Source organism: Schistocerca piceifrons, chromosome X (assembly GCF_021461385.2).
Source record: "Schistocerca piceifrons isolate TAMUIC-IGC-003096 chromosome X, iqSchPice1.1, whole genome shotgun sequence".
Taxonomy (NCBI): domain Eukaryota; kingdom Metazoa; phylum Arthropoda; class Insecta; order Orthoptera; family Acrididae; genus Schistocerca; species Schistocerca piceifrons.
The window spans coordinates 62,383,971-62,403,283 of record NC_060149.1 but is presented as its reverse complement, the minus strand read 5'-3'; the positions used below and the strand labels follow the sequence as shown (position 1 = coordinate 62,403,283).

Below are 19,313 nucleotides of genomic sequence, written 5' to 3'. Positions count from 1 at the left end.
CCCACTAAGGGGGGAGAGAGGAGAGGAGAAAAATCAGTATAAGGAATCAAGCTCAGGTTGTCCACATGGCAGACCCATTGAATTGAGCAGATAGTTATATGCTACCACAAACAAAAGAAATGTCACCATAAAGAACAAAATTAGTCAGTGCAGAAACTAGGGAAAATGTTCTTTCATTTGGCAGTGACAAACAACCAACTGGTCAGATAAAGTATTGTTGTGCAAGCTAAAACTTTTGCATCAACAGCATTCGAAAACTTTGAAACTTGGCAAATTAGGAATATAAACCAACAGCAAGGAGAATATAACATTGAGTGATGAGATAGTCTCTCACAATGGCACTCTCGGTACTGCAGATTAAAGCTTAAACTGTCACCAGAATGTGATCTGTAAGCTTATTAGTAATACTTGGGATGTTCTCAGCTTCTCACCCTTGATCTGCACTGCTAAACTGCAGAGTATGCATCACCCATCTGGAATAATCACACTCATATAAAACAGACTCAGATATGTAATATGGCTGATCAGTTAGTTTCTTACCCTAATCCCATATAATAATTGCTCCTATGCAATATCACATACTTTCACGCTATTTATTTTATTGGGATGCACTTTGGCTGAATTGTAGTGACATGACAGGAATTTTGCAATTGTTAACAGTCTTTAGCTATGCTGAGACTTCACATTATTACAATAGAACTCTGCTGATGCTTACTTTCAACTGCTTACAGATGTGCTATTCATTGTAATGATTTTCTCTCTCGCTTTGTAATTATCTGATGCTACTGTCAAATTTTATTAAATGTCCTTCAATGTTATAAAGAAAACCATTTAATGCTACAAAACGCACAAACAATTTTGTGGGGAGTGGTGATCCTGGATAATGGTGGAAGAGGTTCCTAGTGTAAATGATCTTCCAAGTGATGGTAGTGCAAAACTTCAAAATAACTGAGCCCCATTTTTACTTCAACTTGATGATAATGTAGCATTTTAACATTCATGGTTGTAGTAGTGTCAGCTTCTGTTTTCACCAGGAGACTGTACTCTGAAACAAAACGATGATGTATCATACAGTTATACAGCTGTCAGTCATTGCTTGCTATGATACTGGTTTAACTGAAATATTACAACTAAGGGCTAAAGATTAATATATGGCACAAATAGTGAAACAAAGCAACTGTGAACCTAGCCTTTTCCATTAATAGTGTAACACACATATGTAACACTGCCAGGTGACAACCCTTTTAACAAAAGTCAACAAATGCCATTTATAGAATTTTATAGGAGAGGTATTTTTTAGTTGTACTTAATATCGTTGATTCAAAAAATTTCAAAAATATAGTATGGGTTATCCATGGAGATAATGGTTCGTGAAGGAATAATTGAAGTTCATCACTAACCTCTGTTATCGAGGAAAAAAGTTAGAAATGATAATTTTTTACAAAACTCAACATATCCACATTATTTCTTCTTTGGTGCTATGGATACTTTCACACTTTTATTTGTATCTTTGCACAAATGGGTGAGTGAATTCTAAAATGTGGGTGCTCTTTTCACACACAAATTTATGCTCTCCATCTTTCATGTATGACATTTTTCATTTGCAGTAGCCGTTTTAGAGTTGCGTGCATGGGAACATAAGCATAACTCACTTTTCCACCAAGCTGCTAAAATAATTTTCTTGAAGCTGTCAAGTACTTCAAATAATGCATTGCAAACAACAAGCTGTATCAACACAACTTTATTACTATACTGGATTCGCTTCATAAAACCATCATTGAAGGTAAAACCAGAACATTGGTGCTTTACACAAACATATCAGTAGAATGCCACTTCAGTATAAACTTGCCTCTGCCTTGGTTCAACCAACATTTGCTAATCATTACAGCAACTTGCATCAGAAGATCAGGATCACAAACTTGAAATATTTTACAAAACTCAACTTAAAATATTTCAAGTTCATGATTGTGATCCTCTGACACAAGTTGATTAGCAAATGTTGTGCAAGCCAAGACAGAGTCAAGTTTATAGTGAAGTGCCATTTTATTGATGTATATGTGTAAATCACCAATGTCTAGGTTTCCCTCCAGTGACGATGGTTTTACAAACCAAAACCAGTACGGGAATAGGGTGTTGGTTCAGCTGGTGGTTGACAATACATTATTTCAAATTGGTAAAAATTGTCAATCTTTGATTACCAAATGCAAAATTTTATGCTCTTTTCAATATTCACAATATTTACATTTTCATTTGACAGTGCAATCGTGTACTTCTCTGGCGGTGCAATCGTGTACTACTCCGTCTTTTTGTTGACAACTCCTGCTTTATCTCGTACTTCTGAACTCCAGAACTCTTTCAGACTATTATGGCTCTTCCAACATCTTAATAATGATGTTCCAACACAAGTGTACTATAACAGCTAGTAAAATAGTGGCTGAACAGGAAAGAGAAGTGAGATACTGTGCATTGTTGTCCAACAAACAATTACCAAATAGTTGGTTTATCATGTAGGATGTTGCGCAGTTGAGTGACAAAAAATGCAAGTGCACAGGCTATTAAATTTAACTTTTAAATTTTATGTTTTAAGTTTCAAACATGCAGTATGAGGAGGAGGATTAGTTGAAACCTTGAAAAAAAATGAAGACCTATAGTTTTGTAAAAATTTGCTATATCCATGCACATTTTACAATGGCAAATATTGAGTTTTGTCATATTTTCTTTCAGTCATTGTATGACACTCTTATTAAAGTACCAGTATCTGTTAAAAAACACATTTTGAAAAAATGGCATTTGCCGAGTTTGCTAAAACAGTCATCGATTATGGGGGTGTGGGGTGGGGGAGTACGGATACTGTGGAATCTTAGGTATTTAACATTCTCCAACTTTGCAAAAATACAGGCTAGTTTGTTCTGGAGGCAGGCAGTTAATAGTTGGAATCGGAAACTTGAGTACATAAAATGAAAAACAACTATAATGCGTGTTCCAACACAGGGGCACACAGTTACCTGGCGATATTGGAGTTTCCATTCGGGTACAAAAATAGTGTCTTCTTGTGGAATAATGCTACATTTTCTTCTTGTTTCAGAGCAATTTTGACAGGTGATGATAATGTATAGTACCCAGACAGGTCAAATAACTCTGTAAGCTACAATAGGGAACATTTTGTCAGTTATCAATGTAAATTTATTAATCAATAAAAATAACTTGAAAAAGAGAAATTGTACTTGGCATACCTCATTAACAAATTCATCTAATTTCAGAACAGAATTGTTAGGATTTTCTAAAAGAACAGTTCCCCTTTCACATCTGCCATTCAAAATGTATTCCACATTTGCATACCTAAAAATAAGAATAACCAGTTAAACTCAATAGTACTATAAAATTCTTATTTGTACATATGAATATAATAGAGGGAAACATTCCACGTGGGAAAGATATATCTAAAAACAAAGATGATGTGACTTACCAAACGAAAGCGCTGGCAGGTTGATAAACACACAAACAAACACAAACATAGACACAAAATTCAAGCTTTCGCAACCAACGGTTGCTTCATCAGGAAAGAGGGAAGGAGAGGGAAAGACGAAAGGATGTGGGTTTTAAGGGAGAGGGTAAGGAGTCATTCCAATCCCGGGAGCGGAAAGACTTACCTTAGGGGAAAAAAGGGACAGGTATACACATGCACACACACACATATCCATCCGCACATACACAGACACAAGCAGACATTTGTAAAGGCCTTTACAAATGTCTGCTTGTGTCTGTGTATGTGCGGATGGATATGTGTGTGTGTGCGTGTGTATACCTGTATACCTTTACAAATGTCTGCTTGTGTCTGTGTATGTGCGGATGGATATGTGTGTGTGTGCGTGTGTATACCTGTCCCTTTTTCCCCCTAAGGTAAGTCTTTCCGCTCCCGGGATTGGAATGACTCCTTACCCCTCTCCCTTAAAACCCACATCCTTTCGTCTTTCCCTCTCCTTCCCTCTTTCCTGATGAAGCAACCGTTGGTTGCGAAAGCTTGAATTTTGTGTGTATGTTTGTGTGTCTATCGACCTGCCAGCGCTTTTATTTGTACATATGCTTTACAATTCATTACATAGGGGAGAGATTTTTATCAAGTGTGAATATACATGTAATTTTTTTTTTTTTGTGTGTGTGTGTGTGTGTGTGTGTGTGTGTGTGTGTGTCGTTTAAACAAAGCTTGAGTTCAGAAAAACCACTTACAGCTGATGTTGGCAATCAGTATTTATGATATAATTCAACTTGAAGACAAGCCCTTTTAACTTAGAAAAACATTTATTTTCATAATACAAGCCAGCAAAGTACACACAAAGAATGGATGAGAATGGATGAATGAGCCACATGTTAAGATATCTCAACTTGAGAGAGAAATTCAAATGCAACTCAAAACTGTAAGAATACTGGCTCACCTCAAATGATGTGTAAATCATTATGGCAACATATTAGATCTCTTAGAAACAAAAGTCCCGAGCAAATAGTGTGTCTAATGATGGATACAGGAATTAGTAACCACTAGGTCATTGTAGTAAAACAGAACACCATTATATCCAAACCCTCCAAAAACAAATCTCATATGGTGAAAGATGGAAACACATAATGCACCCAGGAACAAGATCTTTCTTAGTGATCCAGATGTCATGATGTGGGGAAGCATACTGTTGCAAGGCCGTACTGACCTTCAGATATTTTAACAAGGTACACTCACCGGATAACATTATTGTGACACAGTACTCCTTTCCAATGTGTATCTTTTCAGGGGTGCATTCGGCTCTGACTTCATTTTTATGGATGACTGCTTCAAACTGCACAGATGGAGCAACTCTTGCAATGAGAGGATATTTGGCGAATGGACTTCCCTGCCTGTTCCCCCAACTTAAATCCCACCAAGCACAATGGGAAGCATCGGAGAAATGCACTGCAGCACATCCACATGCACCAATAACCATCCAACAGTTGTCATCCCCATTGGTGGAGGAATGGTACTCCCTACCACAAAGAACTCTTAACGAACTTTGTGGCCAGCATGGAAGCATGTTACAGAGCATGCATTGCTGTCCACGATCACACGCACCCTATTAAGAACCAGATCTCCTGTCTTTCATAAATTGCAGTGATTTCCATGTAATTATTGTCTAGGAATAGAAGTATCATTTCTATATGTCTCATTGTGTAATTTCTACTGTTACCTTTTGTACTATACTCTAGAATTTCTTTGTACGTATGGTTTCATCAAGCTATGTTACTCTGCTGTGACAAATCATACAACAGTTACTTTCGTCCTTAAGCTTTGCACACCAGTGTATAAGGTGCGATCACAAACTATCTGTTCACACGTTGTATCGTCCACAATCAGTATGCTAACTTAGCAAAATCACTATGAGCATTGAAGCAATCATCCCACCGACTCACCAGATTGAAGATACCTGTTTGGTAAAACACCGTTTCCTATTGTGTGAAGAAGTTTGTTACTGCCTGCTGCACATTCTTGTCAGACAAGAATTGTCAACCCTCTGAGAGCTTTTTTGAGGGACTGAAGGCATGATAATTGCACGGGGAGCGATCACGATTATAGGGTGGGTGCTTGAGTGTCACCCACTTGAGTTGGCTTATCTTCTGCATCATCCCTTTTGTGGTATGAGAACATGCATTATCATGAAGCAGCAGCATTCCTTGGTGCACCATTCCGCAAGGGTGGGTTTCAACAGACATGCTGCCCCATACACAGTCTCCAATGGATGTCAACCAGTGTTTGTCCTTTGGCAAACAAAAAAAGAATAACAGCATGCTGGTCCTGTTAGGACGCATTTGGCTATAATGTCCCCATAGTTCACATTTCCACATTTATTGCATGCACGTCGGAAGGACTTAAATGCCACACTTATCTCTTGGCTACATGTCAGTGCTTAAACACCCACATTGGAGGCACACTACATTTCATATACACTGCAGCAATGCCATCAAACGGAAAATGTTTGATTGTCCTTCACAGATACACTTGGTACACTGAAGCAACTTAAGGCATTTAATAAAGGCAACTCTTCCTGTGCAGATTATGTACCAGTTAGGTTCCTTTCCGAGTATGCTGATGAAGCAGCTTTATTATTAGCAACTGTATATAACCACTTGCTTGGCAAAAGATCTATATCTTAAGAAAGGAAAGCTGCACAAATCACACCAACACACAAGAAAGGAAATAGACATAATCCACTGAATTTATACCCATCTCATTGACATCAGTTTGTAGTAGGATTCTGGCACATATGATGCGTTCCAACATTACGAGATACTCTGAGGAAATTGTTCTGTTAGCACAAAACCAGTAAGAATTTAAAAAAAACATTGTTTTTGTTAAACAACGGCTCTTTATTCAAACAAACTAATGAGTTCTATTGACAGGGGATCTCAATTTGATTCCATATTTCTAGATTTCTAGAAAACTGTTGACACTGTTCCTCACCAGTAACCTCCAATCAAATTGTGTGTCTATGAAGTATCGTCTCAGTTGTGCGACAAGATTCACGATATTCTGTCAGAAAGGTCACAGCTTATAATAATTGGGGGAAGTCATCAAGTGAAACCGAGATGATATCTGGGATTCTGGCCCACTGCTGTTCTTAGTCTACAGGGTGACCCAAATATCTGTTAACATTTGAAAATTCAATACTTCATGAAATAGTGTAGGTAGAGGGGTAAAAACTGACATATGCTTGAAACGACATGGGATTATGTTGAAACCAGAAACAGTGCACAAAATGACCAACACATAGTGCGTCAAACAACACAATAGCAATAATTAACATAATAACTGAGTTTCAGGGAAGAAAATGTTCTCAACATGTCGGCTGTCATTCATAAAGGGTCAGTGCTGTGACCAGCACTGCACAGTGTATCAGTATGTATGGTGAGAAATTTATGTCATATGCAGTCTTTTAGCGCCCTTGATGAGGTAGGCCAATCGTGGAAGACTTGCAACTTGAGGTAACCTAACAACCAATAATCTTACAGACTGAGGTCTGGGGACCTGGGAGGCCAAGCATGATGGAAGTGGTGACTGAGCATGCCATCCTCTCCAAATGATGTATGCAAGAGATCTTGCAGCAGTAGTGGATTCTCCATGCTAATCGTAACACTTCACTAATAATGCCTTTTCTGATAATATCAACATGCTGTGATTCCTGGCACACCTGACTCCCTCTATCACTACAGCTCATTTTATACACGATTTTCATGCGGGAATTGCAAAATGATTTAGACAAAATAGCTGCATGGTGTGAACAATAAAAAGCGAGAGGTTCTCCACATTACACTAAAAAGAAAATTTGTCACCCACAGACTTAAAGGTCGTTGATTCAACTAAGTACCTATTGATTACTACGTCATGTAATGTAGATCGGGACCATCACACAAAAAATATTGTGGGGAAGGCAAACAAAGGCTGTATTTTACTGACACAACACTTAAAGTGATGCAACAAATCTGCTAAAGAGACTGCCTACACTACACTTGCCAATCCTTTTTTGGAATATTGGTGAGTGGATTGACAGAGGAAGTCCAAAAAGTTTGAAGAACAACAACTTGTTTTGTATTATCATGTAACAGGGGAAAAACTGCCATGGTTATAATGAGTAAATTCAGGTGGCAATCAATAAAACAAAAGTTCAATTTTTTTTTTTTTGCAGTGATACCTTTGCACAAAACTATAATCACCAACTTTCTCTACAAATCTGAAGATAGTTGACTGCCACATACAGGGAGAGAAATGACCATCATAATAAAATAAAATTTTTAAAATTCATTTTCCTCATGCGCTATTCGAGAGTGGAACAAGGTTTTGGCTACATTTAAATCTGTGATTAAAGGCTCACTCCACTGTTTTAGTTTTCTGACATGGATTTCAAACCCTGTTGGCCTCTTTCATCCCTAACAATCCTGTTTAGAATATACCCATCAAGAGGATGCTGTACAAGCTTATCCATTGATACTGCACATTTTCTGTATTAAATTTCGTGTTCACTGGGCACATTGCAGAAACTGAACTGCTGTATTCTCTGTAATGTTTACAACAGAAATGCACGCACTAGGCCATGCCACCAAAGCTGAGTGGCTAAAAATGTGGCCAGCATTGATGAGGGGGCTATACACACAGCTGGAAGGGTGACAACATACAAAAATTTTACATAGTGAATTCATGACACCAAATTTAATATCCGCATTTTGGAGGTGGGGGGAGGGGGGTGCAAGGATTTAGCAGTGTTCATTGTTCGTTGAGTGTACCAGTGGATGGGTGAAACTTTTGTTTTAGACATGTAATAGTGTGAAGTATTTGTGGTGGAGTAGTGGTGTTAGTAGCAGCCATTACATTCTAGAGAGTAAAATTTGGAATTTAATAAAACTAGTAGCATAACTACTGTCACATAAAATTTTTACCATGTATGAGAAGTGTGGACTTTGTCACATGTTTGTGAGTAGTTGGTTCCAATGCGAGACTTATGCAAATTATTTTCATTGAGGAAGAAATGTAGTGGGAAAGCCAGTGGGGATTCCGGTGAAATCCTCTCCTGAAATTCCAAGATACATAGCAAACATAAGTTAACAGAGGGCCTGGAGTGTAAGATCTCTGCTCTTCAGATGCAGTCAGAAAACATGAGGGACGAACTAGATAGAATAAAGAGGGAGAAGGAGCTAGAGAAAAAGTGAACTGACACTTTGTAAGAAGGCTGCTACGAGAAGGGTTTATTCAGTCAGTTTCACTTAGTGCATCACCAATAGATTTGACCAACTGCTGGGGTTCAGTGGAGAGGAGACTCTTGTATGTGTAGGAAGCATGCAGCAGACCTCAACAGTTAACGAGCCTAATTCAGTTGTAAATTCAGATAGAAAGAGGAAGGTTCTGCTGTTCGGTAATGATTACCAAGCCACAAGACAGAGCAAGCCAGAATTTTCCATCTGCTCTTCTTATATCCCTATTAATATTTTTTCTATTTTTATTGGTATTTGGTTCTGATTTTCTGAATTGTGTATATATAATGAATGTATGAAGCTGTCCACTTATTATTAAATCATTTTTAATTCTGTTTCATCACTGCATTTAAAAGTCTTGTATCAGCTGACTGTTAAAATATAGTTAATTTTATTTACAGGCATGTTTATTAAAAGTTATGCTTAATTAAAAAATCTACTACAGTAAATAATGGCAAATTTCATGTGAGCTTATGTGTATTTATGGACTCAGTGACGGCACTCATTAGAAAGACTGGTTTTGTGACTTTTCAGTGACATGTTTCAATATTTGTGAAAATAATTAACCCAAGATATAATTAACATTCAAGTGTGTGACCAGTTACATTTTCCATGGCAGATTTTGCTTCTATGCTTGTTAAATTCTTACCTTATACTTTTATTGACCTGACTTTTATGTACAAAGTGACAACTTTCTTATTGATTAGGTCATTAATTAAGATTTTTTTTGCATAATTTTCAATACAGCAACTGAACCTGTAAACAGGGTATTCTCAATGCAGAGATATGAAACCGTTTCATAAATCTTTGTAATTCCTTAGACCACCACATATTTCATAAACCAAATTACTGTTAATACTTACAGTCCACCCTGAGTAGCTAAAGCTAATCTATCGCTCTTTCAAATGATTGTACAGTTTCCAAAATCACAATATTATAGATGGAAAGCAAAAAGGGACCTCTTGATGGAGAAGAAAAATTTTCAGTAGAAGCAAAATCATTTGATAACATTTAAAACATCTGTTTTTTCACTTGTTTGTGTATTGTAGTAATTTACTTCATTCTGTACATGCTTGTATTGATCTGCAAGTTATTTGAATCCAACAGTAGTCTTCTCATTATTGGAAAATAGCACTGACTCAACAAGAGTCCTCTTTTCAAAATCTCACAGCTGTGTATGTAATGCTTCACAAAGCAGCATCTCCTAAATTTTAGAGGCATTTCAAGGAGATCAGCGTAGCCTTGTATAAAAGAACATTTTGTGATTACAATAATGTCAAACAAGACAAGTGTTCCCTTTTTATATGAGAATTATAAATGCCTATGGACATTGCTGATTTGCAATTGGCCATAATATAGAATAAAAATACCAATTTGTTGCCAAATAACAGCACAGGGCCACAATTTTTTTCAATTTGGGCCCAATTTACGTGGTTTTAAATTTGTGTGTTCTGTAATGTGCTATAGGTCTGAAGGGAGTAGCCCCATAATCTGTAACATTAACTTAAGAAACTCTCTACCATTTCAAAAAGGACGTTTTAAGGGTAATATACGAGGTGGAATCCAAAATTTTCAGGACTGGTGCTGCCATGTGTTGAAAACCTTACCTTTGGACTAATGGTCACCATCACCTTCGAAGTAGTTCCCATCCGCACGTACACATTGGTCCCAGCGCTTCTGCCACTGGTCACACGTTTTCTGGAAGTCCTGTTCTTTGAGGGTGTTGTTATCACCGCCAGCGGTGCTCCTTGAATCTGCTCTAGAGCATTGAACCAACGACCTTTCAACTTGAGTTTCAGTTTTGGGAATAGCGTGAAGTCACAAGGTGCAAAATCTGGCGAGTATGATGGGTGGGGCGAAACTGCCATGTTGTTTTTTGCCAAAAAGGTCCTGGTGAGCAAGGATGTGTGACAGGGCGTGTTGTCGTAATGCAGCAGCCAGTTCCCTTAACCCCAAAGTTCGGGCTGTCGTCGCCGCACATTTTCATGGAGCTGTCGCAAAATGTCAGAGTAGTACACAGAATTCACTGTTTGGTTGGGTGGGATGAATTCTTTGTGCACAATTCCCCTGGTATCAAAGAAAATGAAGATCATGCTCTTCACCTGTTTCACTTTTCTGAGTCTTTGAGGGCCTGGGCTCTTCCACTGGGATGACTGTTGCTTTGTCTCTGGGTCATAACTGTAAATCCAGCTCTTGTCACCGGCGATAACCCATGACAAGAAGGTTGGATCATCAGATGTGGTCTGACGAAGGTCTGTGCACACTTCTACACGCTGTGCCTTCTGATCGGCAGTCAAGATCCTTCGCACAAATTTTGCAGCAACACAATGCATGCCCAATTTGTCAGTCAATATTCGTTGACATGTCCTATAACCAATACCTGCTTCATCGGCAAGGTCTTGAATGGTTTGACGTTGATCCAATTGAACCAATTGTTGAAGTTTGGCGACAATATCTGACATTGTGCGGCTAACGGGCCTTCCAGTGTGAGCATCACCTTCAACATCTGTACAGCTGGCCCTGAACCGAGCATGCCACTCAACCACACACGTATGGCTCATGCTCTGTCCCCCAAACACTTGTTGAATCATTGCACAGGTCTCTGTAGCACTTTTCCCGAGATTCGCACAGAATTTGATACACACGCGCTGCTCTGTTTGTGGATCCATCGTAAAATCGCCACACACCAAACACAGAGTATTACGGAAATCACTGTGGACATGTAACACGTCTTCCCAGCTGAATGCCACTCCAGACACTGACTCATCAGATATGCAGCTCTTGCTACCTAGCGGTGCAAAGATCTACTTTCCAGATGGCAGCACCAGTCCCGAAAATTTTGGATTCCACCTCGTACATGCAGAATTTGTTTCTGAAATATGCCCAATTAAACAATGGTAATAAAGTGATTCTATAAAATGCATTACCTCAAAACACCTCTTTTCCTTAAAAAATATTCAACCTTTCATAACTCCCTTAAATTTAGAGATAGAATTTTTTTTTACAAACTGTTCAGAATTTAATTCTGAGTGTAAAAATAACAATAACTCAAAGTAAAAAAAATTTCAACAAGAGGTCTCTTTTCATCTTAAACATGTCTTTACACCAGTCTTTGTGAGACCCATCCCACCTCCAAGTAGGCTGAGGGAGCCATGCACTTTGGCAACATCTCCACATTACTCTTACGAGTAAAGTGGTCAGCATTTGAATGTGAACATACTAACATTTCCAAGAAAGTGCAAGTGTCAGTATCTGAAAAGACTTGGTAATATCGGTGCTTAAGAACCCACTGGTGAATTCTCTAATGCAAGTCTGCGATTACTCTGACTAAATTGTGTTGTAAATAATAGAAAAGTTAGACCATCATTGTCATTGGAACACTATGGCTGTCATTAAGGAATGGACCTAGTGAAATATCTATGTGCAACTTTATTTTGATAGATTACTGCAAGGCACTGTCTTTACTGTCACGCATGATGTAAATGTGAGCTGTGTTCTGTGCCACACTCAGTATTTTGTTTTGAAGACTTTTAGAACAACAATCAATCCAATGGTACTATTTCTGAAAACCATGCTTTAATAACATTATGATTTAGGTGATAAACTCTGCCATTGGACTCTTGTTGGATGACAGAGTTAATCCGAGTTAGGCATTACTTGTATCGCAAAGTTAGGAAACTGGTCATCGTCTCAACAATATGACATTAAGTTTGATAAATGTGTGAAAAACTGAACCCAAAACTATGAAGTTGTATACATTATTTAGTAAACACCAACCACTATTCATTAAGATTTTCAGTTTCACAGCTACAGACTGGCGCACTACTAAAGAGGCAAAGAAAAAGAGATGACAAAAAATCAGGTTGGTTCCATTTTTTATATGGTACTCTCAGTTGTAGTTGACAAAACATCATGATCTAACAATTTTAGGCAATTATGCAGTGTTTGGCTATGCTGCACATGGAACTAAACAAACTAACAGGCCGTAATTGGGAGGTCTGGGGTTAATTCTAATTGGAGGTCAGTAACATAGAAATTATCTGGGTGTAACTGAGGGTCCTGAAATTCAGTTAAATGAAGGTTGCATTGGGTTAATTTATTTGCGGTCAACATGTCAATGTTGTAACTGCACTCAGTATTTGTAATCATTTTGCATTTTAAAATTAAGTGAACTCACAAATATAAGCACTATTATAGTGTTTCACTTTGCTGAGCTGCTTACAGGGCCTTCCAAACTGGTAAAAGGGGCTGTTCACTGGTATTTTCCCACTTCCTCTTCTTGCCTTTCGTGCTGGGTCACCAGATGTCTTCCTTTCAGGAACCATGAATTCACATAATCTACAGATTAGAATATTCTTAGTGGAATTTGATGAAAACACAATTTGGTACTGTATTAAGATGCAATGATGTTCTTGTGGAGTCAAGATCAAGTTCATTTAAGAGAAGTCTTTTTCACATTCACTTGTTGAAACTGGGATTCTACTCATGGCGATAAGGGGCAAGAGATACATTGCAAATTTTCTCCTAAGCAAGTTATTCATGGAAACCTCTTAAGATTTGTCTTTCACAGAGCTTGATATGTTTACACAAGTTTCTTACTTCTGCTTCTCCACTAGTGACATCCCAATTTTCTGGCCAGGTGGTAGTGTTCAAAACTGTAGCCAATTCTGGGATTTGAATTTTCTGATATTCACATCTGTCCAGGCACTCATAAAACTTCACAGCATCAATGCAATTCCCTTTATTTCTTGCTCCTTTTTCAAGAGTCAAGCCTATAACCATTAACAGTCCTGCTGCTTCTAAGGCTTCCATGTAGTATGGACCAGGTTTTGCCTTTCTTTCAGAAAACACCTTAACTTGCTGGCCTATCTTCTAATGGGCTGAATAAACTGTTACGCCACTAGCTTGCAAGTCAACACTGAGGTCTGCCAACTTCTGAAGAGTATCACACATCAATGCAAGGTCTAATACAAAGTTGTTATGGGTTTAAGGGGATCTGGACATCATGGTCTGTAGTTTTAACTGGTATTTTGAAATTTAATAATTAAAAAATCTAACAGATATTGGAATAAAACTTTAACCAAATAATTAGTATATTGTTACCTCTGAATGAAAAAAAAATTAAAAACTGTGGAATACATGGAGTGAGTATTGATTTTTATCTTACATACTGAGTTACAAGTAATTTTTATTTTAGGTATACTGTACTTTCACGCTACTCAAAATGAAACAAAAAAACTGATTTTATTTTTATAATTATTAACTTGTTGAAATAGTAAACCAAGAATATTTACCAATTTGTTCTTTTGTTTATTTTTAAAGAAAGTTATTAAAATATTTAATACATTATTGAATAACGTGGTTCACTATTAGGTAACCATTATATTATTATTTATGCAAAATTTTGTGTTCATAGCTTTAATTTTGAATGGGATAATGATACCTAAGTATGAAAAAATGTTGATTGTAGGAGACTGAAACTAAAGATTTGTATGTCATTTTCTTATCAATGATAAAATGTCAAAACATTCAGCTCCATATTCTTGTTGATTCTGAGTGTCCTTTTCATCATCTTTAGTTTTCTTTCTCTTCTTTCTTATCCTGGCCTGAAAAGCTGACATGCCAACAAAAACGGTTTTTGGCAAGTGCTTCCAAACACAACTATTGAAGCTTTCATTCAGATTCCGTGTTTTGCCACGTAAACATTTTTACAGGAGTGTAGAATCTGAAAGATCTCTATATGCTGGCTTCAGTTCTACCACAACAGTTTCTGGAATGGGGTGTGCCTGTTTATGTATTTGTCCATTTGCATCAAACCTATTACATTTACACTATGAAGTATTTCCTTTCGGGCACAGGTCATGCTGTGGATATTCATCAAAGGATATTCTGTGAAAAGAGTTGCCTAAATTGCTTTTCTCATATCAGACACTTTCGCTGTTTCTCCTGATGGCTAGATCATAATATTCTGTGAAGTTTTCTATTTCTGATCTGGTGAGTCTGCATTGTCCACCAATTGCTTTGCTATCAGAGTGTTTTTTTTCCTGCAATGTACTTGCAGTGTTTTCTAAGTCTTGCCCCCATTTTCTTTTGCACATGTCCTAATACATTCCAATTTTTATTTTTATTTCAGTTTCACGATATGGTTTAGCAGCCTTAACATTATTGAAGCCTTTAGAGTTACCATCACCAAGGCAGTGAGAGTACTGCACACCACATGTAGCAAGTGACCTACTAAAAACGGCAACTGCCCCCATGCTTCCCTTACCACCAATGAAACCTTCAAACTTTTGTCACATTTGTGTTCATTTACCTTATTGGCACAATCTTGGCAGTGTTCTGCCTGACATTCACTATCCAGCACCTTGTCTGTATCTACAGAGGTAAATGTGACAACTCCATTCAGTGATGTATGGCTTCTCTTTGGCCAGGAACCATACAATGCAGCAATAATATCAGTGGATTGACAAAATATCTGGTTTCTTTTGCTGCCCTCTGCATAGATGCTTCACTGATTTCTGTTAAGGCATTATAATACCTCTCAAATCTGACAGATGGAGGTGGGAGATCCTCCATCATAGCACAAAATATCTGGGCTGCTTTTCTTCCATTCCCAATACACCTTATGGCATAAGCAAGGTAAATATTCACTTCACTAAATTTTGTGCGTGTTAAACGATATGTCATTGTACATTTTGTTACTTTACACACTTGACATTCCACTACAATTTCGCTGACTAGGCCTCTTTTCTTACTTATGTCTTCACGAAATGTATGGAATCTCTCACTATTACAGTGTTTACATTTAGAAACAGACAAAAGCAATTCTGAAAGCTTGCACTTACTAATTAAAATGTAACCATTATTTTCGCTATTTACAACACCAACATCTTGTTCATTTTCAGTAAGATGCTTTGACTTGCATTCTGAAGCACTGCCTGGTGAACTTTTAGTCCTAACCATACTTCATTGCAGCATAACAATTTCTTAATTTTTACTATTTCTGACAACAGGCATTCCATAAAATTTATGACTTATTAAACTCCATTTTTGGCTTTTTACAGTGTAAAATGGTTGAAATACGCAATCACAACAACAAGTTTACAACATGAATACACATGAAAGGCAGAAGTGAACTCAAGTAATCTACTTGTATTGACAGAAAGATCGATTGTAATAAATGCCTGATCATAGCACAGTTGATACATTCTTCAAGGATATTATACAAATGATTTACTATGGAAACAGCAGCACCAAAACTAAATAACGAGACACTAGGCAAGGTTTTGTGTTTAATAGTAGTGTGACAGCTAGGCATTCAAATAGCCCATATGCTTTAGAAAGACATTTAAACATGAAAATGATGAGGTACTATACATAAAGTATATATTTTTAGAATCAGGAAAAAATCACAGAATTGTATTAAATTAAAAAATACATTTTTCGGCCCTCATGACGTCCAGGTCCTCTTAAGGAGTCCTCCATACGGGACTTTATCAGTTTTGTCTCTTTTGGGATCATCATCTTTGTCACTTATGAAATGTGTCATTAAAACTTCAAAATTTTTCCACACAGCTGAGACTGCTCTAAAGCTAGAAGCAACCCATCTTGTATATTAAATCCTTTCTTTTTTTAGACTACAGTTTCAAGTTCCTCTGCATGAACTTTCAATTAACTGGCATTTTTATGCAACTGGTGATAAACAGTTTATCAAGGAAAGATTTAAAGTGGTTTACATGTGAGGGAAAATCTTTACTCACAACATCAGCTATAGAAGCCCTAGCCTGTAAGAACAACAACTGGGAAATTTTTGCTTTATTAAAGCAATTACATCTTTCTTCTTTCTTATCATTACTGCATCCCCATCAGTTGAGACTGCAACAATATTCTGTTTCAGAAACTCATCATTGAACCATAGTGCTCGAGAAACGTACCAATATTTTTTCTTAAACAATCTACAAATGTTTAAGGGGCACACATGCTTCCACATTCTCATACTCTCCACAGAAGGGACTGGGGTCGGGTGGGAGGGAGGGGGAGAAGTCACAATCTAGCTGCTGTACCCCGTTAGAAACAGTACTCCAATGTTCTTAAAGCACTATTAGGAAGGTAAAAACCATGTGATATTCAAATAAAATAGCAAATTCTATGGATAAAATTGAAACCATATGATCAATCACGAATGAAGTGCCCAGCCAACAGCACAAGGTCGAGGATATAGATAGTATATTTTTGTTACTGACAAGTCAGATATGTACTTTATTTAACAATTACTTTCTGAATATAGCGGGTGAATTAAATAAAATCTTAGTTAGTATAGGGAAAGATGTAACTCTAATAGAAAAAGACTTTTCATGACTGCTATTCAGAATACACCTTTGTAATAATGACAAGGGAGAGATTGAGGCAATAATTAAATAGCTGAAGGCTAAGGATTCTCATGGATACGATATGGTATTTAGCAGAAAACTAAAGCACTCTGCTGCCCATATTAGCTCAATACTTAGCCACATTTGTAATTTTTCCTTCACGAATGGTCAGTTTCACAAACGACTGAAGTACTCAGAGAGTGAAACCAATTTATAGAAAAAGGGAAAGGGATAATGCAGACAATTTTAGACTTATTTACACATCATATAACTTGCTATCAAAAATAGTTTGGTTTTTAGAAGTGGTTTAATGACTGAAAATGCTATATTCTTTTTTCCTTGTGAGGCACTAGAGTGATTAAACAAAAAACTGAACACTGGTCATCTTCCTTGAATTATCTAACGTGTTTGATAGTGTCGATCATGAAACTTTCCTGCAGTTGAATGGCTATGAGTTAACATCTCATTGGGGCATTATTAAGTGGAGGAAGGGATTTTTTTTTTTGGGGGGGGGGGGGGGAGGAGGGTTGACTCAATAGTGGTCCCAGCACTGACCCCTATTTCTTTTATATAAAGGATGAGCCAGAACTCCACTGAGAAACTTTCAGAAGTGGTAGTATGGATCAAAGTCAACGTCTGTACCACAGTGGATGCACCAGTTCTCGTTAGAGCATGAAAAATTGCAAGGGAAGTGGTGTAGTACCCCCTTGCTCATCCATACCCACAGCTGACGACGCCAGTTGGCTGAGGGTGACACAGCAGTCAGTCAGTATCGGTGGGCCTTGGGAGTGCTGTTCGGATGGATTTTAGTTTAGTTAGTATGGACCAAAATAGGAAAAATTTCTAGTAAAAAAGGATTCTAAAATGCATTTCTTAAGAGCAGTGAGCAGTTGTTCAGTAAAAACGATGTGCTTCACAGTAACAAAAATGATCAACTGCTCATAGCTCTTGAGATATGAATTCTAGAATCCGTGTTTACTAACCTGCATTTCTTTACTGCCACCTCTGAAAGTCTGCTGGTGGAGTGCTGGTTCACACACACACTCTGTGTGTGTGTGTGTGTGTGTGTGTGTGTGTGTGTGTGTGTGTGTGTGTGTGTATGCTGTTTGCTGATGACACTGGCTTAGTAGTGAAGGATGTCGAGTGCAACATTGGCAATGTATGAAGTACCGCAGTTCACGACATAAGTTGGAGGCTTGTAGAAAATAAACTGATGTTAAATCACTAGAAGAGCCATTTTTTTACAGTTTTTAAAACCCAATTCAACCAAAACTTATGTTTTGATTACACAGAAAGGACATATGATTGACAAGTCTGAACAACCCAAATTCCTAGGTGTTCAGATAGATGGCAAGGCATCATGGAAAGTTCATGTTGAGGATCTTGTTCAAAAACTGTATGCTGCCATATTTCCCATTACAACAGTATCTGCAATAACTGATTGTCCAACATGAAAAATAGCCTATTTCAGTTATTTTTATTTGCTTATAACATACAGTATTATATTCTGGGCAGCTCTTCCCATTCACAAAGTGTATTTTGATTCAGATTTGGGCACTACAAGCAATATGTGGTGTAAGGTCATGGATCTCTTACTGACTCCTGTCCAGGAGTCTGTGTATTCTGACATTGGCCACTCGATATATACACTACCAGAAAAAAATGAAATACCTCCAGGGACAAGGACATTATAGTGAGAAGTGATGTGTTAGGTAATTCATCATTGTAGGAGTACACAATGACAAATGCAGACCCGATGAAACACACATCACAGTAAAGGATGACCAAAAAATTGTACAACATAGGCATGTACTCTCCTAAGCAGGTATAATAAAGGTTACTGTCCCAAGCATCTTGCACCCTTTGTTGCAATTTGGCAATGGTTCTTGCAGGCTCTGGAGAATGACTAAATTTCTGCTTCATCATATCGCATTTGCGTTCAATTGGCGAGAGACCTAGTGACCCTGCTGGTCAGCGCAGTTTCTGTACATCACAAAGACCATGTTGCATAGTAGCAGCAATATATGGATTTGCACTGTCCTGTTAAAAAAAGCAAATCACCTCCCAGCCAATATGGCAGTAGTATGGTGATGACAACCTGTGGAAAATAGCGGGCACTGCTTATTTTACCCTGCAGAAACATCAAATGTGACTGCAAGTTTTAACTGATGTCACTGCCCC

General features: G+C 37.6%; 1 protein-coding gene across 2 annotated transcripts in view; it reads right to left on the bottom strand.

Moving 5' to 3' along the window:
* Positions 1-579: 579 nt before the first annotated feature.
* LOC124721277 (isoleucine--tRNA ligase, cytoplasmic) overlaps positions 580-19,313 on the bottom strand; it is a 168,894-nt gene continuing 150,160 nt past the window's right edge. For both annotated transcript variants that reach the window (XM_047246162.1, XM_047246161.1), the window contains 3 exons: positions 3,234-3,339; positions 3,006-3,145; positions 580-1,045 (listed from right to left, as the gene is read on the bottom strand). In XM_047246162.1, coding sequence (XP_047102118.1) covers positions 1,015-1,045; positions 3,006-3,145; positions 3,234-3,339 — 277 coding nt within the window. In that variant the 3' untranslated portion in view covers positions 580-1,014. The remainder of the gene's footprint in view (positions 1,046-3,005; positions 3,146-3,233; positions 3,340-19,313) is intronic.